General features: G+C 49.6%; 1 protein-coding gene across 1 annotated transcript in view; it reads right to left on the bottom strand.

Annotated features, from left to right (window-relative positions):
• Positions 1–7,291, bottom strand: part of LOC136172620 (death-associated protein kinase 2-like) — an 87,104-nt gene extending 79,813 nt beyond the window's left edge. The window contains exons 1-2 of the mRNA XM_065942030.1: positions 7,269–7,291; positions 6,896–7,169 (exon numbers count right to left, since the gene is read on the bottom strand). Coding sequence (XP_065798102.1) covers positions 6,896–7,169; positions 7,269–7,291 — 297 coding nt within the window. The remainder of the gene's footprint in view (positions 1–6,895; positions 7,170–7,268) is intronic.
• Between the last annotated feature and the right edge of the window lie 7,480 nt (positions 7,292–14,771).

The raw sequence follows: 14,771 nt of genomic DNA, 5'->3' as shown, positions 1-14,771 counted from the left end.
CAACATAAAGATAAAACCAGCTACCCATGAATACATATATACAATGGAATATTACTCAGCCATAAGAAGAAATGGAACTGGGTCATTTTTAGAGATGTAGATGGACACAGAGACCATCATACAGAGTGAAGGAAGTCAGAAAAACACATTTTGTCTATTAACACATATATGTGGAATCTGAAAAAAAAATGGTAGACTATCTTATTTACAAAGCAGAAACAGAGGCAGAGAAGTAGACAACAAATACATGGTTACCAAGGTGGAAGGGGGGGATGGGATTAATTGGGAGATTGGGATTGACATATATACATTATTGATAGTATATATAAAATAAATAATTAATGAAAACCGACTGTATAGCACAGGGAACTCCACTCAATGCTCTGTGGTGATCTAAATGAGAAGGAAATCCAAAAAAGAGGAGGTTTATGTATACATATAGTTGATTCACTTTGCTGTACAATAGAAACTACCACAACATTGTAAAGCAATTATACTCCAATAAAAATAAGAATAAATTTTAAAAACAGCTACCTGTGGAGTCATTAGCAAGAGTCATTAGCAAAGGGTTCTCAGAGTTCATTTTGTCTGGCACTGGCAGCTTTTCTTCTGCCAACCAGATACCAACCACGCCCAGTCCCTGTGAGCCCCAAAATACTGTTTTCACCACACTGGGTGGAGGCACCATTACATAAAGGCACATCTCATCAGTGCCAAGTGGCTGGAGTTGTCCTAACTCTCAGGTGATATCTATATTTCAGCCTCTTTCCTCTGTCCCCTACAAACCAGAGTTCTGGTACCAAGATGCCACCTGCCTCTCTCCCTTCCACCGAGGGACACATATCCCTGAAGACCTCCAGGTGGAACTGGCCTGGCTCCCACGTCTTACTCTCAGGGTCACCTGCCAATCTCCTCCTGCCTGTCCATCACAGAGCCTCCTACTGACTTGGTCTTCACTCTGCTCAGCCAGGGCCTGCCAAGTACAGAATCCTGAAAGGAGCAGGATCCCCAGTCCTAGGCTAGTCTGAGTATGTATCAGACACAAGACCCATAGCAGTCTGGCTCCCTGTCTGGGACTCAGTCTCCCTTCTCTGTAACCTGGGGTGAAAGCATCTATATCACCTACTTCACACATGCAGGTGAGGATCCACTGTGATAAAGACATAAACTGCTGAGCAAATAAGAAGGATGACTATTGCTATTGTTGCTTGACTCATCCCCAGGTCATTGTGTTTCTGCTTCCCACAGCCACTGAGACCAATTCTGTTCCCTTCTGAGGAAAAGGAACTGGGATTCTGGCAAGTGTGGCTTGACCAGATCAGAAGCTCGGTTCCCCTCACCCCCACCCCCGTCCTGGCAACGTTCCTAAGACTAGGCAGAGGGTGGCAGGACTGCTATCTATCAGCTTCTTTTTGCTGCAAAAATACTTCCAAACAAACCATTTGAGCCGGATCAAATGGGGGTGGAGGTAGGAGTAGCTACAATTTCCCACAGCTAGATGAAAGCAGAAAACTTCAAAAAAATTCTTTTGGAAGATACCCTGAGAGTGGTCCCAAGAACAGCTAAGATCCTCCTTGGCTAGAGACCAGCTGCATTTGCTATCAGGAGCTGAGCTGGATTTGAAACTGTCCCGCCTCCTCAGCTCCACCAGGAGCCCCTGCCCTGTGCTCACATCCTGGGTGACTCGAAGCTGGGGGCCTTGGGAGCCAACTAAGCTCAAACTAGCCCCACCAGTTTGGCCCCAACTCACCATTTTGGCATAGCCCCCTCCCCCATAAATCCTCTACTATAGCCCCAAGTAGACTTTTCCTAGTCCTCCAAAACTTTCACCCCTGCTACACCCCAGCTCAAGTTGGGCCCTTTTCATAGCAGAAGGGATGGATGGGGGGAGGGCACCTGGAGAGACCTCCAAGTAAAACTCTTCCCTTCCTGCAAAGCCAGGCTCAAATGTTACCACCTCTATGAGCCTCCATGACTCTTTTCCTTACAAAACAGGATGAAAAATTCTTCTCTTTAAATTCTCACAGAGGCCTCTTTACAAATGTTTAGGCTTAGAGTTTACCATGGTCTGGTTCATATCATAATCTATGTCAATGTGTAACCCAGAGGAAGAAAGCAGACTGCACAGGCATACAGGCCTGGGTTTGAATCCCAGCTCTGCCACCTACTAGCACACACAGCACGGTACAACTTTTCTGAGCTTCAAATTACTTACATAGAAAATGAGTCCAGGGACTTCCCTGGCGGTCCGGTGGCTAAGACTCTACACTCCCAATGCTGGGAGCCTGGGTTCCATCCCTAATCAGGGAACTAGATCCCACATGCTGCAACTAAGAGTCTGCATGCCAGAACTAAAGATCTTGAGTGCCACAACTAAGACCCGACACAGCCAAATATTTAAAAAAAAAAAAAAGAAAGAGAATGAGTCCAGACAATGCCTAGTGTTAGGGAATATTTGGAGAACTCTCAAACACTGCTTAGGAGAGTATTCACTAGGACAACTACTTTGGAAAACTCTTGGGCAGTATCTATGGACATACTTAAGAGAAATGCATGTAGATGGTTTCCAAAATGGTCCACATTAGAACGTTCACAGCAGCTCTATTAGTAATATCTAAAAATTGCAAACAACCCAAATAGCTATCAAGTGAAGAATGGATAGAGTTATAGCCATACAATGAAATTATTATATAACAATAAGAATAAACAAACTACTGTTGCCTGCAACAATATGGATGAAACTCACAGACATAGTGTTGAATGAAAGAAAACAGACACAAGAGATCACAGACTGTGTGATTCTCTTTTAAGTAAAACAAAACCATGGTGCTAGAAGTTAGAATAGTGGTCACGCCTGGGTCAGATATTGTGCCTGGAAGGGGACACAAGGGGTTTTTTGAGTGCTGCCAATGCTGTTTCTTGATGTATATATGTACTCTTATTTTGTGTGCAAGAAAAATTTTAAATAATTAAAAGTGAGTCTAATATCTGCTTTATGGGACAAATGAGATAACATATGTAAAGTGCTTTTATTTTTTTATTTTTCATTTATTTTTATTAGTTGGAGGCTAGTTACTTTACAATATTGTAGTGGTTTTTGTCATACATTGACATGAATCAGCCATGGATTTACAAGAATTCCCCATCCCGATCCCCCCTCCCTAAAGTGCTTTTAATAGTCCCTGGATGGTTCCAACAAATATGAATTCCTTCCCTCCTGCCTGTTGGAGCTTCATGAGGGCAAGAGTTGTGACATTCTCACCTCTACCCCCTTGTGGGAGCTGGTACACAGCAGGTACTCCAAAATGTTTGATTTAAATGCAGTGTCCCAGCTGTCCTTCTCAAGACTGCTGCTCAGAAAGCTCATCAGGTAAAAACAGCTATTAACTTAAAGCCCCTTCCTACCGTTGCTTCCCAAGATGAATGTGCATATTACCAGTTTAGAGACATGAAACTAAAGGAGAGACATTTTCAGGTGGAATTAGTCACCACCTAGGACCCAGAAGCACAGGGACCTTTCTGGCCCGCAAAAGATGAAACCACACAGCACAGGGCACGGATACACCATTTGGCTAGAAGCCCAGGCCACTGGTTCCAGGCATTCCACAAGCAAGGCCCATCTTAACGTCTGCATTCTCCTTAGTGGAATCTTCAGAGTTCACATTCCTGCCCCCAGCACTAATACTAGGCAACATTTCTGAAAGTTAAGACAGACTTCTTCAATTCAGTTCAGTTCAGTCACTCAGTCGTGTCCGACTCTTTGCGACCCCATGGACTGCAGCATGCCAGGCTTCCCTGTCCATCACCAACGCCTGGAGTTTACCCAAACTCATCTCCATTGAGTCAGTGATGCCATCCAGCTGTCTCATTCTCTCATCCCCTTCTCCTCCCGCCTTCAATCTTTCCCAGCATCAGGGTCTTTTCCAATGAGTCAGCTCTTCACATCAGGTGGCCAAAGTATTGGAGTTTCCGCTTCAACATCAGCCCTTCCAATGAAAACTCAGAACTGACCTCCTTTAGGATGGACTGGTTGGATCTCCTTGCAGTCCAAGGGACTCTCAAGAGTCTTCTCCAACACTATAGTTCAAAAACATCTATTCTTTGGTGCTCAGCTTTCTTTATAGTCCAACTCTCACATCCATACATGACCACTGGAAAAACCATAGCCTTCACTAGACGGACCTTTGTTGACAAAGTAATGTCTCTGCTTTCTAATATGCTGTGTAGGTTGGTCATAGATTTTCTTCCAAAGAGCAAGCGTCTTTTAATTTCATGGTTGCAGTCACTATCTGCTGTGATTTTGGAGCCCCAGAAATAAAGTCTGCCACTGTTTCCACTGTTTCCCCATCCATTTGCCATCAAGTGATGGGACCGGATGCCACGATCTTAGTTTTCTGTATGCTGAGCTTTAAGCCAACTTTTTCACTCTCCTCTTTCACTTTCATCAAGAGGCTCTTTAGTTCTTCTTTGTTTCTGCCATAAGGGTGGTGTCATCTGCATATCACAGACTTTCTAGAACCTCACAAAAAGGGACCTCGAGGAACCTCGAGGACTTTTAGTCTCCACTCAGGAGCCACTTGCATGAGGAAGGAAACTTAGAGAAGTTCCACTTTATCTACACTATACTTGAGGGTTCTCTGTAAGAATTCAGGGGTGGGAGGAGTTTGAAGCCCACTGCTGTCTAGTCAAACCCACTTGATTTGCAAGAAGAGGAAACTGAGGTCCAGACAGGAGAAAGGACTTGCTAAAAGTCACACAGCCCACGCCAGCTGCTCTTCCCCTGGCTTTTGTCAACAGCACCTCAACCCTCCAACAGTGGCTCCAGGGTTGGGAGGCCAGTGGCCTCCTGAGGAACAACCTAGGAGAGGGCCTCCAAGGCTGAAGGATTATCTCAGAAGGAAATTTCAACCTTACTAAGCTTACTTACAACCTTCCCCCTCCCTCAGGGGACCCAGCCCACCCTGCTGAGCTCTCAGAGATCCTCACCCAGCGCGAGTAAAATGGGACCACGGTTGTCCCCTTACACCCCCTCCCATGAAGAATCATCACAATCAGGCTCTGAGGAAGCTGTCAACAGAGGGGAGGGGCGTCCGACATCACAGCGCACCTCCGCACATTGGAGGCTGTGACACACCCCAATCTCTGATGAGGAAGCTTGGACTCAGACAAGTTCAGCCGCCTGCCTAAGTGGACATGAGAAGACTATCTTCCTGGTGAAGGTCCAGCTCTGCTGGGCAGCCTGCTGGCTCATTCCCACATCTAACAACTGGGGAGCCCTCAGGGAGGGTATCGGGGTCAGTTCAGGTCTCCATCCTGCCAGGGGGAAACTTGTCCCCCACCCACCCACATCCACACACTCCTGCGCACACTTGAGATCCCCTTGGACTGCAAGGAGATCCAACCAGTCCATCCTAAAGGAGATCAGTCCTGAGTGTTCAGTGGAAGGACTGATGTTGAAGCTGAAACTCCAATACTTTGGCCACCTGATGTGAAGAGCTGACTCATTGGAAAAGACCCTGATGCTGGGAAAGATTGAAGGTAGGAGGAGAAGGAGACGAGAGAGGATGAGATGGTTGGATGGCATCACTGACTCGATGGACATCAGCTTGAGCAAGCTTCGGGAGTTGGTGATGGACAGGGAAGCCTGGCGTGCTGCAGTCCATGGGGTCGCAAAGAGTCAGACATGACTTAGAGACTGAACTGAACTGAACAGGGAGTGGGTCAGGGTCAGTTCAGGTCTCCTTCCTACCAGTGGAAAACTTGTCCCACACCCACTCACATCCACACACCCCTGTGCCCCTGCTCAAGCCTCTCTCAAGGCTGCTGAATGGAACCACTTCAGAAGCTAAAAACACATCTCAGGAGATGGGTGGTTTGGGGAAGAACAGGACTCCGGAAGCAATAGTGAAGAGGCCAACATGCCAGCATCCCTCTGTCTCCAGGACTCTCCCAAGGAATGCCATATACAAAGCAGTTGAGAAACACAATGTCAGAAAACACAGCAGCAACCTCCAGCTGCCCCCCACCCAGGGGCCACCCCCACTGGATTCTCAAAACAAGGGCATGTGCTCTCTTCACCTGTCCTTAGGACCTTCTCACCTGCCAGTGAGGCAGCAGTTAGGCATCCTCTCTTCCAGCGCGCCCTCCTAACCTACCACCACCTGGATGGCCTCCTGCTCACCCCTCTGGGCTACCTCTCCTCTCCAAAGTGAGAAGACTAACCTCCACCTTGCAGAGTTACAGTGAGGATCAGCCTGATCCACACATGCCATGAGCCATCCACAATGCCTAGGCCCAGAGTCAGGTCAACTGCTGACAATACGCTGGGGTCAAAACCCCAACCTGCTGCAGACCTACTGGCTGGCCCCCTGCCCACCCTAACCATGCCCCATCCCAGGCTCCAGACGTCGGGGACGACAGCTTCCTTCTGCCACTGAGAAAGCTGACTGGATACGGATGGAGCAGCCTCCTCGCATCAGCTGCTCGCACAAAGAGAAGGAGGTAAGTGAAGTGTAGGATGCTGAGAAGCCCAGATCCCCTCTCCTCGCGGAAATCTGGGGTGCTCTCCCCCGTCAAGGAGTCCTAACATGATGGAAGTCTCTCTCCCATCTCCCCGCCTAGGCGCCCGGTCTGTCCGCTTTCCCACCCGATCTTTCTGGGCAAAAGGCCAGACTTCAGAGGCGGCCTTAGGAGTCCAGCAGCCAGGTCCTGGAGGTCGAGGACCGGCCAGAGCGCCCAAGGCCAAGGCTGGCCATACCCGCGGCGGGAGGCGGGGGCGGGGGGGCGGCGACAGGGAGTAGGCGGCTAACGCCCCGGAGCAATTTGCCCCCTCCAGCCCAGCCCCGGACCGAGCACCCCATCCCGCCCGTCGAGCCCGCAGACGGGCGCTACTCACGGCGGGAGGCTGCGCGGCGGCGGGCGTGGGAGCGCGGTGGGCACCGGGAGCCCGGCGGGGCGCGCTGCTCTCGGATCTGCTCCGCTCCCTGCGCGCCCGGCCGCAGAGCCACCGAGAAGGCGGAGCGGCGGGCCCCGTCCCAGGCGCCGGCTGGAGGCGCGCCCGGAGCCCCGAGACCCGGCTCTGAGCCCCCCCTGCCGGGAGTCCCCTCGGGGCACCCTGGGGTGAGGGCTGCAAGCCTCCCGGCCAGGTCGGATCGAGCACCTCCAAAAGCCTAGGTTCCCGGAGAAGGGGCGAGAGCCAGCCGCATGACCTGGCGTTTTCATGGACTCCTCCGCTTACATGCTTTGTGGCTTTGAACAAGTCAGCTAACCTAACCTGGAAATTGGTGTACATGAGCTGATACAGTCGATATAGCCTGGCGAGATCACTCAGAAAGCGGTATTTCCTTGTCCTCCGCTTCCACGCACGCACCGTGAGAGAAGTCCCACCAGGCAGCAGACCTCTTCCTTCCTCCCAGCCAGAGCGGAAACCTTACCATCCACGGTTCACAGTGGGCTGGGGGCCGTGATGGGGGTGGGGGGGACACGTCCCTCCTCACCTCCCTGTCCGCTCACCCCCACCCCCACTTGGAAGCGGCCTGGCCTCAGTGCCCGCAGCCCTGCCTGGCACGTTGGTGAGTGAAGCCCCGCATCACCCTCCTGCCTTCCCGAGTGAAAGACCGGGGAGTGAGTGGAGTGTTCCTCTCTTCCTCCTGCCCAAAATCCCGGGAGGAAAAAGGAATGAGAATGGAAGGGGTGGTGGAAGGAAATGGAAACGGAATGTAAATCAAGTTCAGTGGTCTTATTTCAAGACAAGAGGCTGTTTAAAGAAATGAAGGCCCCTTCCCAGAACCTCCCTCCCAGGCCATCCAGGCAGCTCCTCAGGATAGTCCCAGAGGATAGAGTTACAGATTCAGTCTTTTATTTGGTTCAAAGCCTTGGTCATGGCACTTGAACTTATTCTTTTTTTTTTTTTTATTAATGTGTAGTTTTTTTTCTTTTTCTTTTTTCTTTATTTTATTTATTTATTTATTTGGCCATGCAGGTTCACCCAGCAGGGATGGGTGGGTTCACATGCAGTGGAAGTGGGAAGTCTTAACCACTGGACTGCCGGGGAAGTCCCTGACCTTGTTCTTCATCAGCAAAGCAGGAAAACACCCCTTCTTACAGCATCTAACAGAACTACTGTGGGGCTGAAATGAGACAGAGTGTATAAGATGCCCCTAGAGGATCTCTCTGGGGCTTCCCTGGTGGCTCAGCAGTAAAGAACCTGCCTGCCAATGCGGGAGATTTAGGAGCCTCAGGTTGGATCCCTGGGTTGGGAAGATCCCCTGGAGGAGGAAATGGCAACCCACACCAGTATTCTTGCTGGGAAATCCCATGGACAGTGGAGCCTGGCAAGCTACAGTCCATGGGGTTGAAAAGACACTATTTAATGACTGAACACACACACACACACACACACACACACACACACACACACACAAACACACAGGATCTCTACTCACATGAGCCACTCCCTGTCTCCAGTTAGCCTTACACACAAACACACACACACAAACACACACACACACACACACACACAAACAGGATCTCTACTCACATGAGCAACTCCCTGTCTCCAGTTAGCCTTACACAAACACACACACACACACACACGATCTCTACTCACATGAGCAACTCCCTGTCTCCAGTTTAGCCCTCCTAGATACTGGGGTGCTGAGATGTACAGATGAACCAACCCTCCCCCACCCCCCAACTGACTGGTACCTCCGCATTTGTGACGGCCTCTAGAAAGATGCCTGGGTTTCCCTGTCCATAAACTTGACAACCTTCCAGGACAGCACAGGCTTTGAGCCACCTCTCCCAAGAGCACCAGGCTACCTTGAGTTGAGTAATATCCAAGACCAGAGGTGGCTCTCCAAGTCAATGGGCTCAGGAAGATACCCACTAGTAAAGTTTCTCCAGCATAAGGTGAAACCTTCATCCTCAGACCACCCTTCAAACACCTCCTCCCCCGTTTCCTGTTATCTATGCTGTGTAACAAACCACCCCAGCCTTGTGGCATGAAGCAGTTTTGTTCAACTCATGTTTTGAGGGTTAGAAGCACTGACAATGCACAGTATATATGGCTTATCTCTGCTCTTGGATGTCTGGTACTTCAACCAAGGAGACTTGAGTGGGTGGGAGTGACTTGAATGGCTGGGGGCTGGAATCATCTGGAAGGGTCTTCATTCACATGGCCAGACCCTGCACTACGATGAATGCAAGGCTGGGCTCAGCTGTGTTGCCCAAGCACCTACATGTCACCTTGCCATCCCTTCCCCCTCCGAGTTCATGCTTAATATCTCTTTGGCAGCAGCAATGTCCTTGTCCAAGGCAAAGTGAACATTCTTGGATTGACACACAGCAGTCAAAAAGTGCTCGTCAAAAGCGAGTCAAAAAATGCTGCAGCGCCAAGGGTCACTATCAGTCATTCCATCCAGCCTGGTCTTTTTTCAGATGAGGAAACTGAGGCTCAGAGAAGAGAGGTGACTTGCCCAAGGTCACACAGCTGGTAAGAGACAGAGCTAGAATTAGAGCCAGGCCCCCTCCTGATTCTGTTTGGTGCTCTTTCTTCTGTACCTGCCAGACGCATTGCCTAGAGAGGTACCATCTGGAAATGCATTGTGTGCTTTGGGCGGAGTGACTTCATCAGATGCTGAGGGCAGCGACTGAACACTGAACATGGGACCAAGGCAACAGTGGCAGGCAAGGGGAGACCCTGAGGGTGGCGGCAGCAAGGATACCTACTCCAGGATGAAGTCAAGAGGAGGTCCAGGTATTAACAGCTGAGAATTATGCACTCAGCCTCAGTTCCTGCATGGATCCAGATGCCTCCCCTGGCATTTAAGGCTCTGACCTGCATGTTCTCAGTGCGTACACACATCCTCTTCCCTCTTGTGTGTGCACGTCTGCTCTCTTGCCAGCTTGGCTTATTGGCTGTTCCTGCCTCCATGTTTTTGTTTAAGGCTTTCCATCATCACTGCTTCATTCCATCCTACAAAATCCTGTCCATTCTTCAAGGGCCCTCTCAGGTATCATATCTTTCATGGAAACTTCCCTGATCTCACCTCTAGATGACTCCTCCCGTGAACCCTACCACTCTTGGTTTCTACCCAATTGACATTCCCTTTCCTCTATTTTAGTTGTAATGAGTGTGCACTTCTCTTCTCCTCAAGGGCAAGGACAACGCCTTGTTCATCTTTGTACCCACACCCTTCCTGATATCCCCAACCCAGCAAAGTCTGTTAAACTGAATTACTAGAATGTGAATGCCACAAGGTAAGGGACCATAACTGTCTTGTTTCCTACTGTCTCCCAAGGGTACCCAAGTGGCTAGCACTTACTCTCAGACAGAGAGATGTACAATTAATGTGAATAACTGGCACATTACATTAAAGGAGTTCTCAGCCCTGAGTGCACATCAGAATCACCGAGGAGAGTCCTAAAATCCTAACACTCAGGCTGCACCCCACACCAATTACAGCAGAACCTTGGGAGTGGGATCTGGGCTTCAGCAGGGTTAAAACTCCCCAGGTGGTTCCAGTGTCCAGGCTGAGCATGACTTTGTTCATGTCCCAGAGACCCAGGGAAAAGAAAGCACCCTCCATCAGCCCACCAAACCACAGCCACACCTGAGCACTTGTGTTGTGCAAAACCCTCCACGGGCCTGTGAGACCGGTGAGTCCTGGGAGCCTGAAGCTTCCACAGGGTGAGAAGACAAGCCCACAGGACAGATGTAATCATGGGGGGTGGTAAAGGGCAACAAAAGTAGTGATACCCTAAAGGACCTAAAACACACGTTGGTGCCTGGAACGTTTGCAGAGGGGCAAATTCCCAGGTGGCTCGGTGGTAAAGAATCTGCCTGCCAGTGCAGGAGATGCAAGAGACACAGGTTTGACCCCTGGGTTGGGAAGATTGGCAGACTAGAGTCCCTGGGGTCACAAAAGAATTGGACTCAACTCAGTAACTAACCAACAACAAGTTTATGGAGCCTAGCAACCTGCTGATGAGGAGGCACGACCAGGATTTAGATGCTGCATGTGTGGGCTGGGGTAGCCAGCACTGGGGTTGGCATAGAAGATGTGGTGTGAGGGCTAAATGCAGGGACCCCATTGCCAGATGCCTACTGTGGATCCCAACACGCAACCTACTGTGTGGTCCTGGACAATCTTCGTCTGATTTTTTTGGCCATGTCACGTGGCATGCACAATCTTAGTCCCCCAACCAGGGATGGAACCCATGGCCTCTGCAGCGGAAGCACAGAATTGTAACCACTGGATGGCCAGGAAAACCCCCCAGGCAACCTCCTCAATCTCTCTGTGCCTCATTATCCCCATGCATTGTTGTGACCATCCCATTAGTTGTGGGTTATCTGTGCACTTAGATCAGTGTCTGGCGCTTAAGTGCTCAGTGAGTATTACTATATTTTAGTGTCCCTTAAATATCTGGTGTGAGCCCCGCTAGAGAAGGAGGCGGATCTTACTCATCTTTACAGCCCACCCACTCCCAGCCTGACTCTAAGCAAGTGTCCAGTGAAGACTGGACTGCAGGCATGCAGTGGGTCCAGAGCTGACTGCTTTCTTCTGCTCTCACGGCAGCTCAGGAGAGGGCACAGGGGGTTCCTCCCCAGCTGGCTTGCCCCCTGGATAGACGGCAGGCAGGTAGCCTCCTCCTCTCAAAGGTGGCCCCGTGGCCTGGTTCCTCAGCCCTGCCCGCCCTGCCCGCCCTGCCCTGCGCCCTGCGCCCTCTGCTCTCCCACGCCCAGCCCGGCAGGGTCAGGGGATGGGGCAGGCTTGGCTGCCCTGCGCGGGAGGCCCACTGGCTTCTGCAGACAGAGGTGGCTGCTTTGACCTCTAGGCTGGCTGGACTTAGCAAGGCCTTGACCTCATCAGTGGGACAGAGCAGGGCAGGGGAGGAGAGAGAGAACAGGGCTGGGGCATCAGACACTTTGCCATTCTCTGGAAGCCTGGAGGACACGGATTCCCCAGGCACATGCGCACACCCATTCACTCTGCACACATTCAAGGGCACCCCCTGGGGCCAGGTGCTGGTAGAGGAGGGAGAGGTTTAATGCCCCGTCAAGTGTCAAGTCAACTCCAGCAGGCATTCTGAGGGGCCTGAGGATAGGAGGGGCTTGATTCAAACTTGAAAGAAGAGGACCAGGAGAGTAGGAGGTAGGTGAGGGAAGGACAGCAGGTTAGCTGGGAGTAGCTGTGTGTATCAAGGGCTGGGGGCGTGAGACCACCTGCCATGTCCCGCCTCGACTCCCTCCTGAGCCAGCACAGGCGTCACACTGTGGAATCAGGATCGAGGCACATGCTATCTCCTTCTGTTTAGGCAAGAGGTTGGTGACATGGGCATTGGGTGCTTGGCCAGGGATCCCAGACTATGCCCACCTTTAGGGCTTTGAATTCCATCATCTTCTCTGGGCTCAGGAATTAGACAGGTCTAATTATATTTCTATTCAGCCACTTTCTGGGCAGGTCACTTCCCCTTTCTGAGCCTCAGCTGCCTCATCTGTAAAATGGGAATAATTAAACCTTTCTCCCCAGACCAGACAAAATATTTGAGAAAGCACAAATGTCCATTTCCCTCCCCAAACAGCTGGTTACTAGGACTTCCCTGGTGGTCCAGTGGTTAAGCCTCCACACTTCTGCTGCAGGGGTGTGGGTTGGATCCCTGGTCAGGGAATTGAGAACTAAGATCCCGAATGCCGTGCAGTATAGCCAAAAAGAAAGAAAAAAAAAAAACAAGAAAACCAGATGGTTCCCTCTTTTAAGTTAGTCTGTCATTTGTGCCCTATCTCTCCAGCCATATTGTTCCTGCCACAGTCTCTGAATTACTTTTTTCCTTTCCCCTTCATTTATCCAAGGCTCAGTTCAATTCCAGCCACATTCATTTTATTATTATTTTTTTCACATTCACTTTAAAAGCATTTTCTGGGGACTTCCCTGGTGGGTCAGTGGCTAAGACTCTGTACTCTCAATACAGGGAACCCATGTTTGATCCCTAATCAGGGAACTAGATCCTACATGCCACAACTACAACCCGGTGCAGTTAAACAAGTAAATATGTTTTAAAATTTCCTGGAATTCCCTGGTGATGTAGTGGTTAGCACTCCATGCTTCCACTGCAGGGGACAAGGGTTTGATCCCTGGTCAGAGAACTAGTGAACAAGGGTTTGATCCCTGATCAGGGCTTCCCTCATATCTCAGTTGGTAAAGAATCTGCCTGCAATGCAGGAGACCCCGGTTTGAATCCTGGGTCGGGAAGATCCACTGGAGAAGGGATAGGCTACCCACTCCAGTATCCTTGGGCTTTGCTTATGGCTCAGCTGGTAAAGAATCCACGTGCTTTGTGGGAGACCTGGGTTCAATCCCTGTGTTGGGAAGATCACCTGGAGAAGGGAAAGGCTACCCACTCCAGGATTCTGGCCTGGAGAATTCCATGGACTGTATAGTCCACAGGGTCGCAGAGTCGGACACGACTGAGCGACTTTCACTTTCACAGGAACTATGGTCCAGTGGTTAAGTCTGTGTGCTTCCACTGCAGGGGGCACAGGTTCGATCCTTCATGCTGCGTGGCCAAAAAATAGAAAAAAATATTAATGAATAAATTACAAAATGATTACTAATCCTAGAAAGAACCAGAAGGGTGTATAAGTAAAGAAATGTTCATCCCAAGACACTAGAGCTCAACTTCAAGCTATGGAATAAAATTTACATGTAATAATAATGGGAATAAAATGTATCTTATCTCAGTGGAGAATGGAATGAAGTGTAGGGAAAAGAAGTATGAGCACTAACCCCTGTTTCACAGTAGGAAGTCAATAGATAAGTAAAACTGAATAATAGTGAAAGGCATTATAATAATGTTTCTTGGAAACTTGGTGGTGAACAATGAAAAAACTTTCAAGGGTTGCACCTGGTGGCTTCTAGGGAATGATGCTTGAGAGAGGGGCAGGAAGGAGCAAGGGGTGCTGATTTCCAGTTATAAGACTTACAAAGTGTTTGTTCTTTAAAATAATGTACATTTGCTACTTTGGTAAAAAAATCTAAAAAGAAAATAGGTGGGATCAGATTGACAGGAAAAAAGCAGATAAAATTACCGTTCAGCATATCAGAGTTCATAGTTTTCTTGGGCACTAAGAATAACTGAGCACTTACTGCATGGATGCCTGCATATATTATAATCCCCATTTTACAGATCAGACAGTGAGATTCACATGGTTGACTTGCAACAGAGAAGGGATGTGAATTCAGGTCGTCTGACTCCAGAACCCCAAGTATGCCATACCCTAAAACTCCAAGCTCTGCATTAACTTTAGGAAGAGCAAAAGTGGTAGAGGTGGGGGCAGGAGTGACCAGGATAAATCAAGCAGTATCCCATCAGACACAGCAAGACTCTTGGTTCCTCTCCCTATTGCTCCGCCTAGCACTTGCTGGAGGATACAGCTTTGGATTTGGGATAATGAGTGAGAATGTCTCTGTGAGGAACAACCCGCCTAGGGAGACATCCTAGTGAGGGCAGTGGGGCCCTCATGAGAAGCAGAGCAGAGGCAACTCTGGCCCTCTCTGAGGGACAGAGGTCAGGAAAGGAAAGACAACGTCTTCTAGAGGTAAAATACACAATCACACATTATGCTTGGAGCAAAGCTCTATTTTTGGTAGTGTGTCCCCAACCTGCATGCCTCATACCCAGTCCCCAACAGGAAAGCTAGACCAACAACACACACAACCCACTTACACAGTTTATAAACTGGAAAATAAAAAAGTCTCCCAAAACAGAAC

This window comes from Muntiacus reevesi, chromosome 7, assembly GCF_963930625.1.
Source record: "Muntiacus reevesi chromosome 7, mMunRee1.1, whole genome shotgun sequence".
In the NCBI taxonomy this organism is placed as follows: domain Eukaryota; kingdom Metazoa; phylum Chordata; class Mammalia; order Artiodactyla; family Cervidae; genus Muntiacus; species Muntiacus reevesi.
This window is presented reverse-complemented; position numbering and strand designations above follow the sequence as displayed.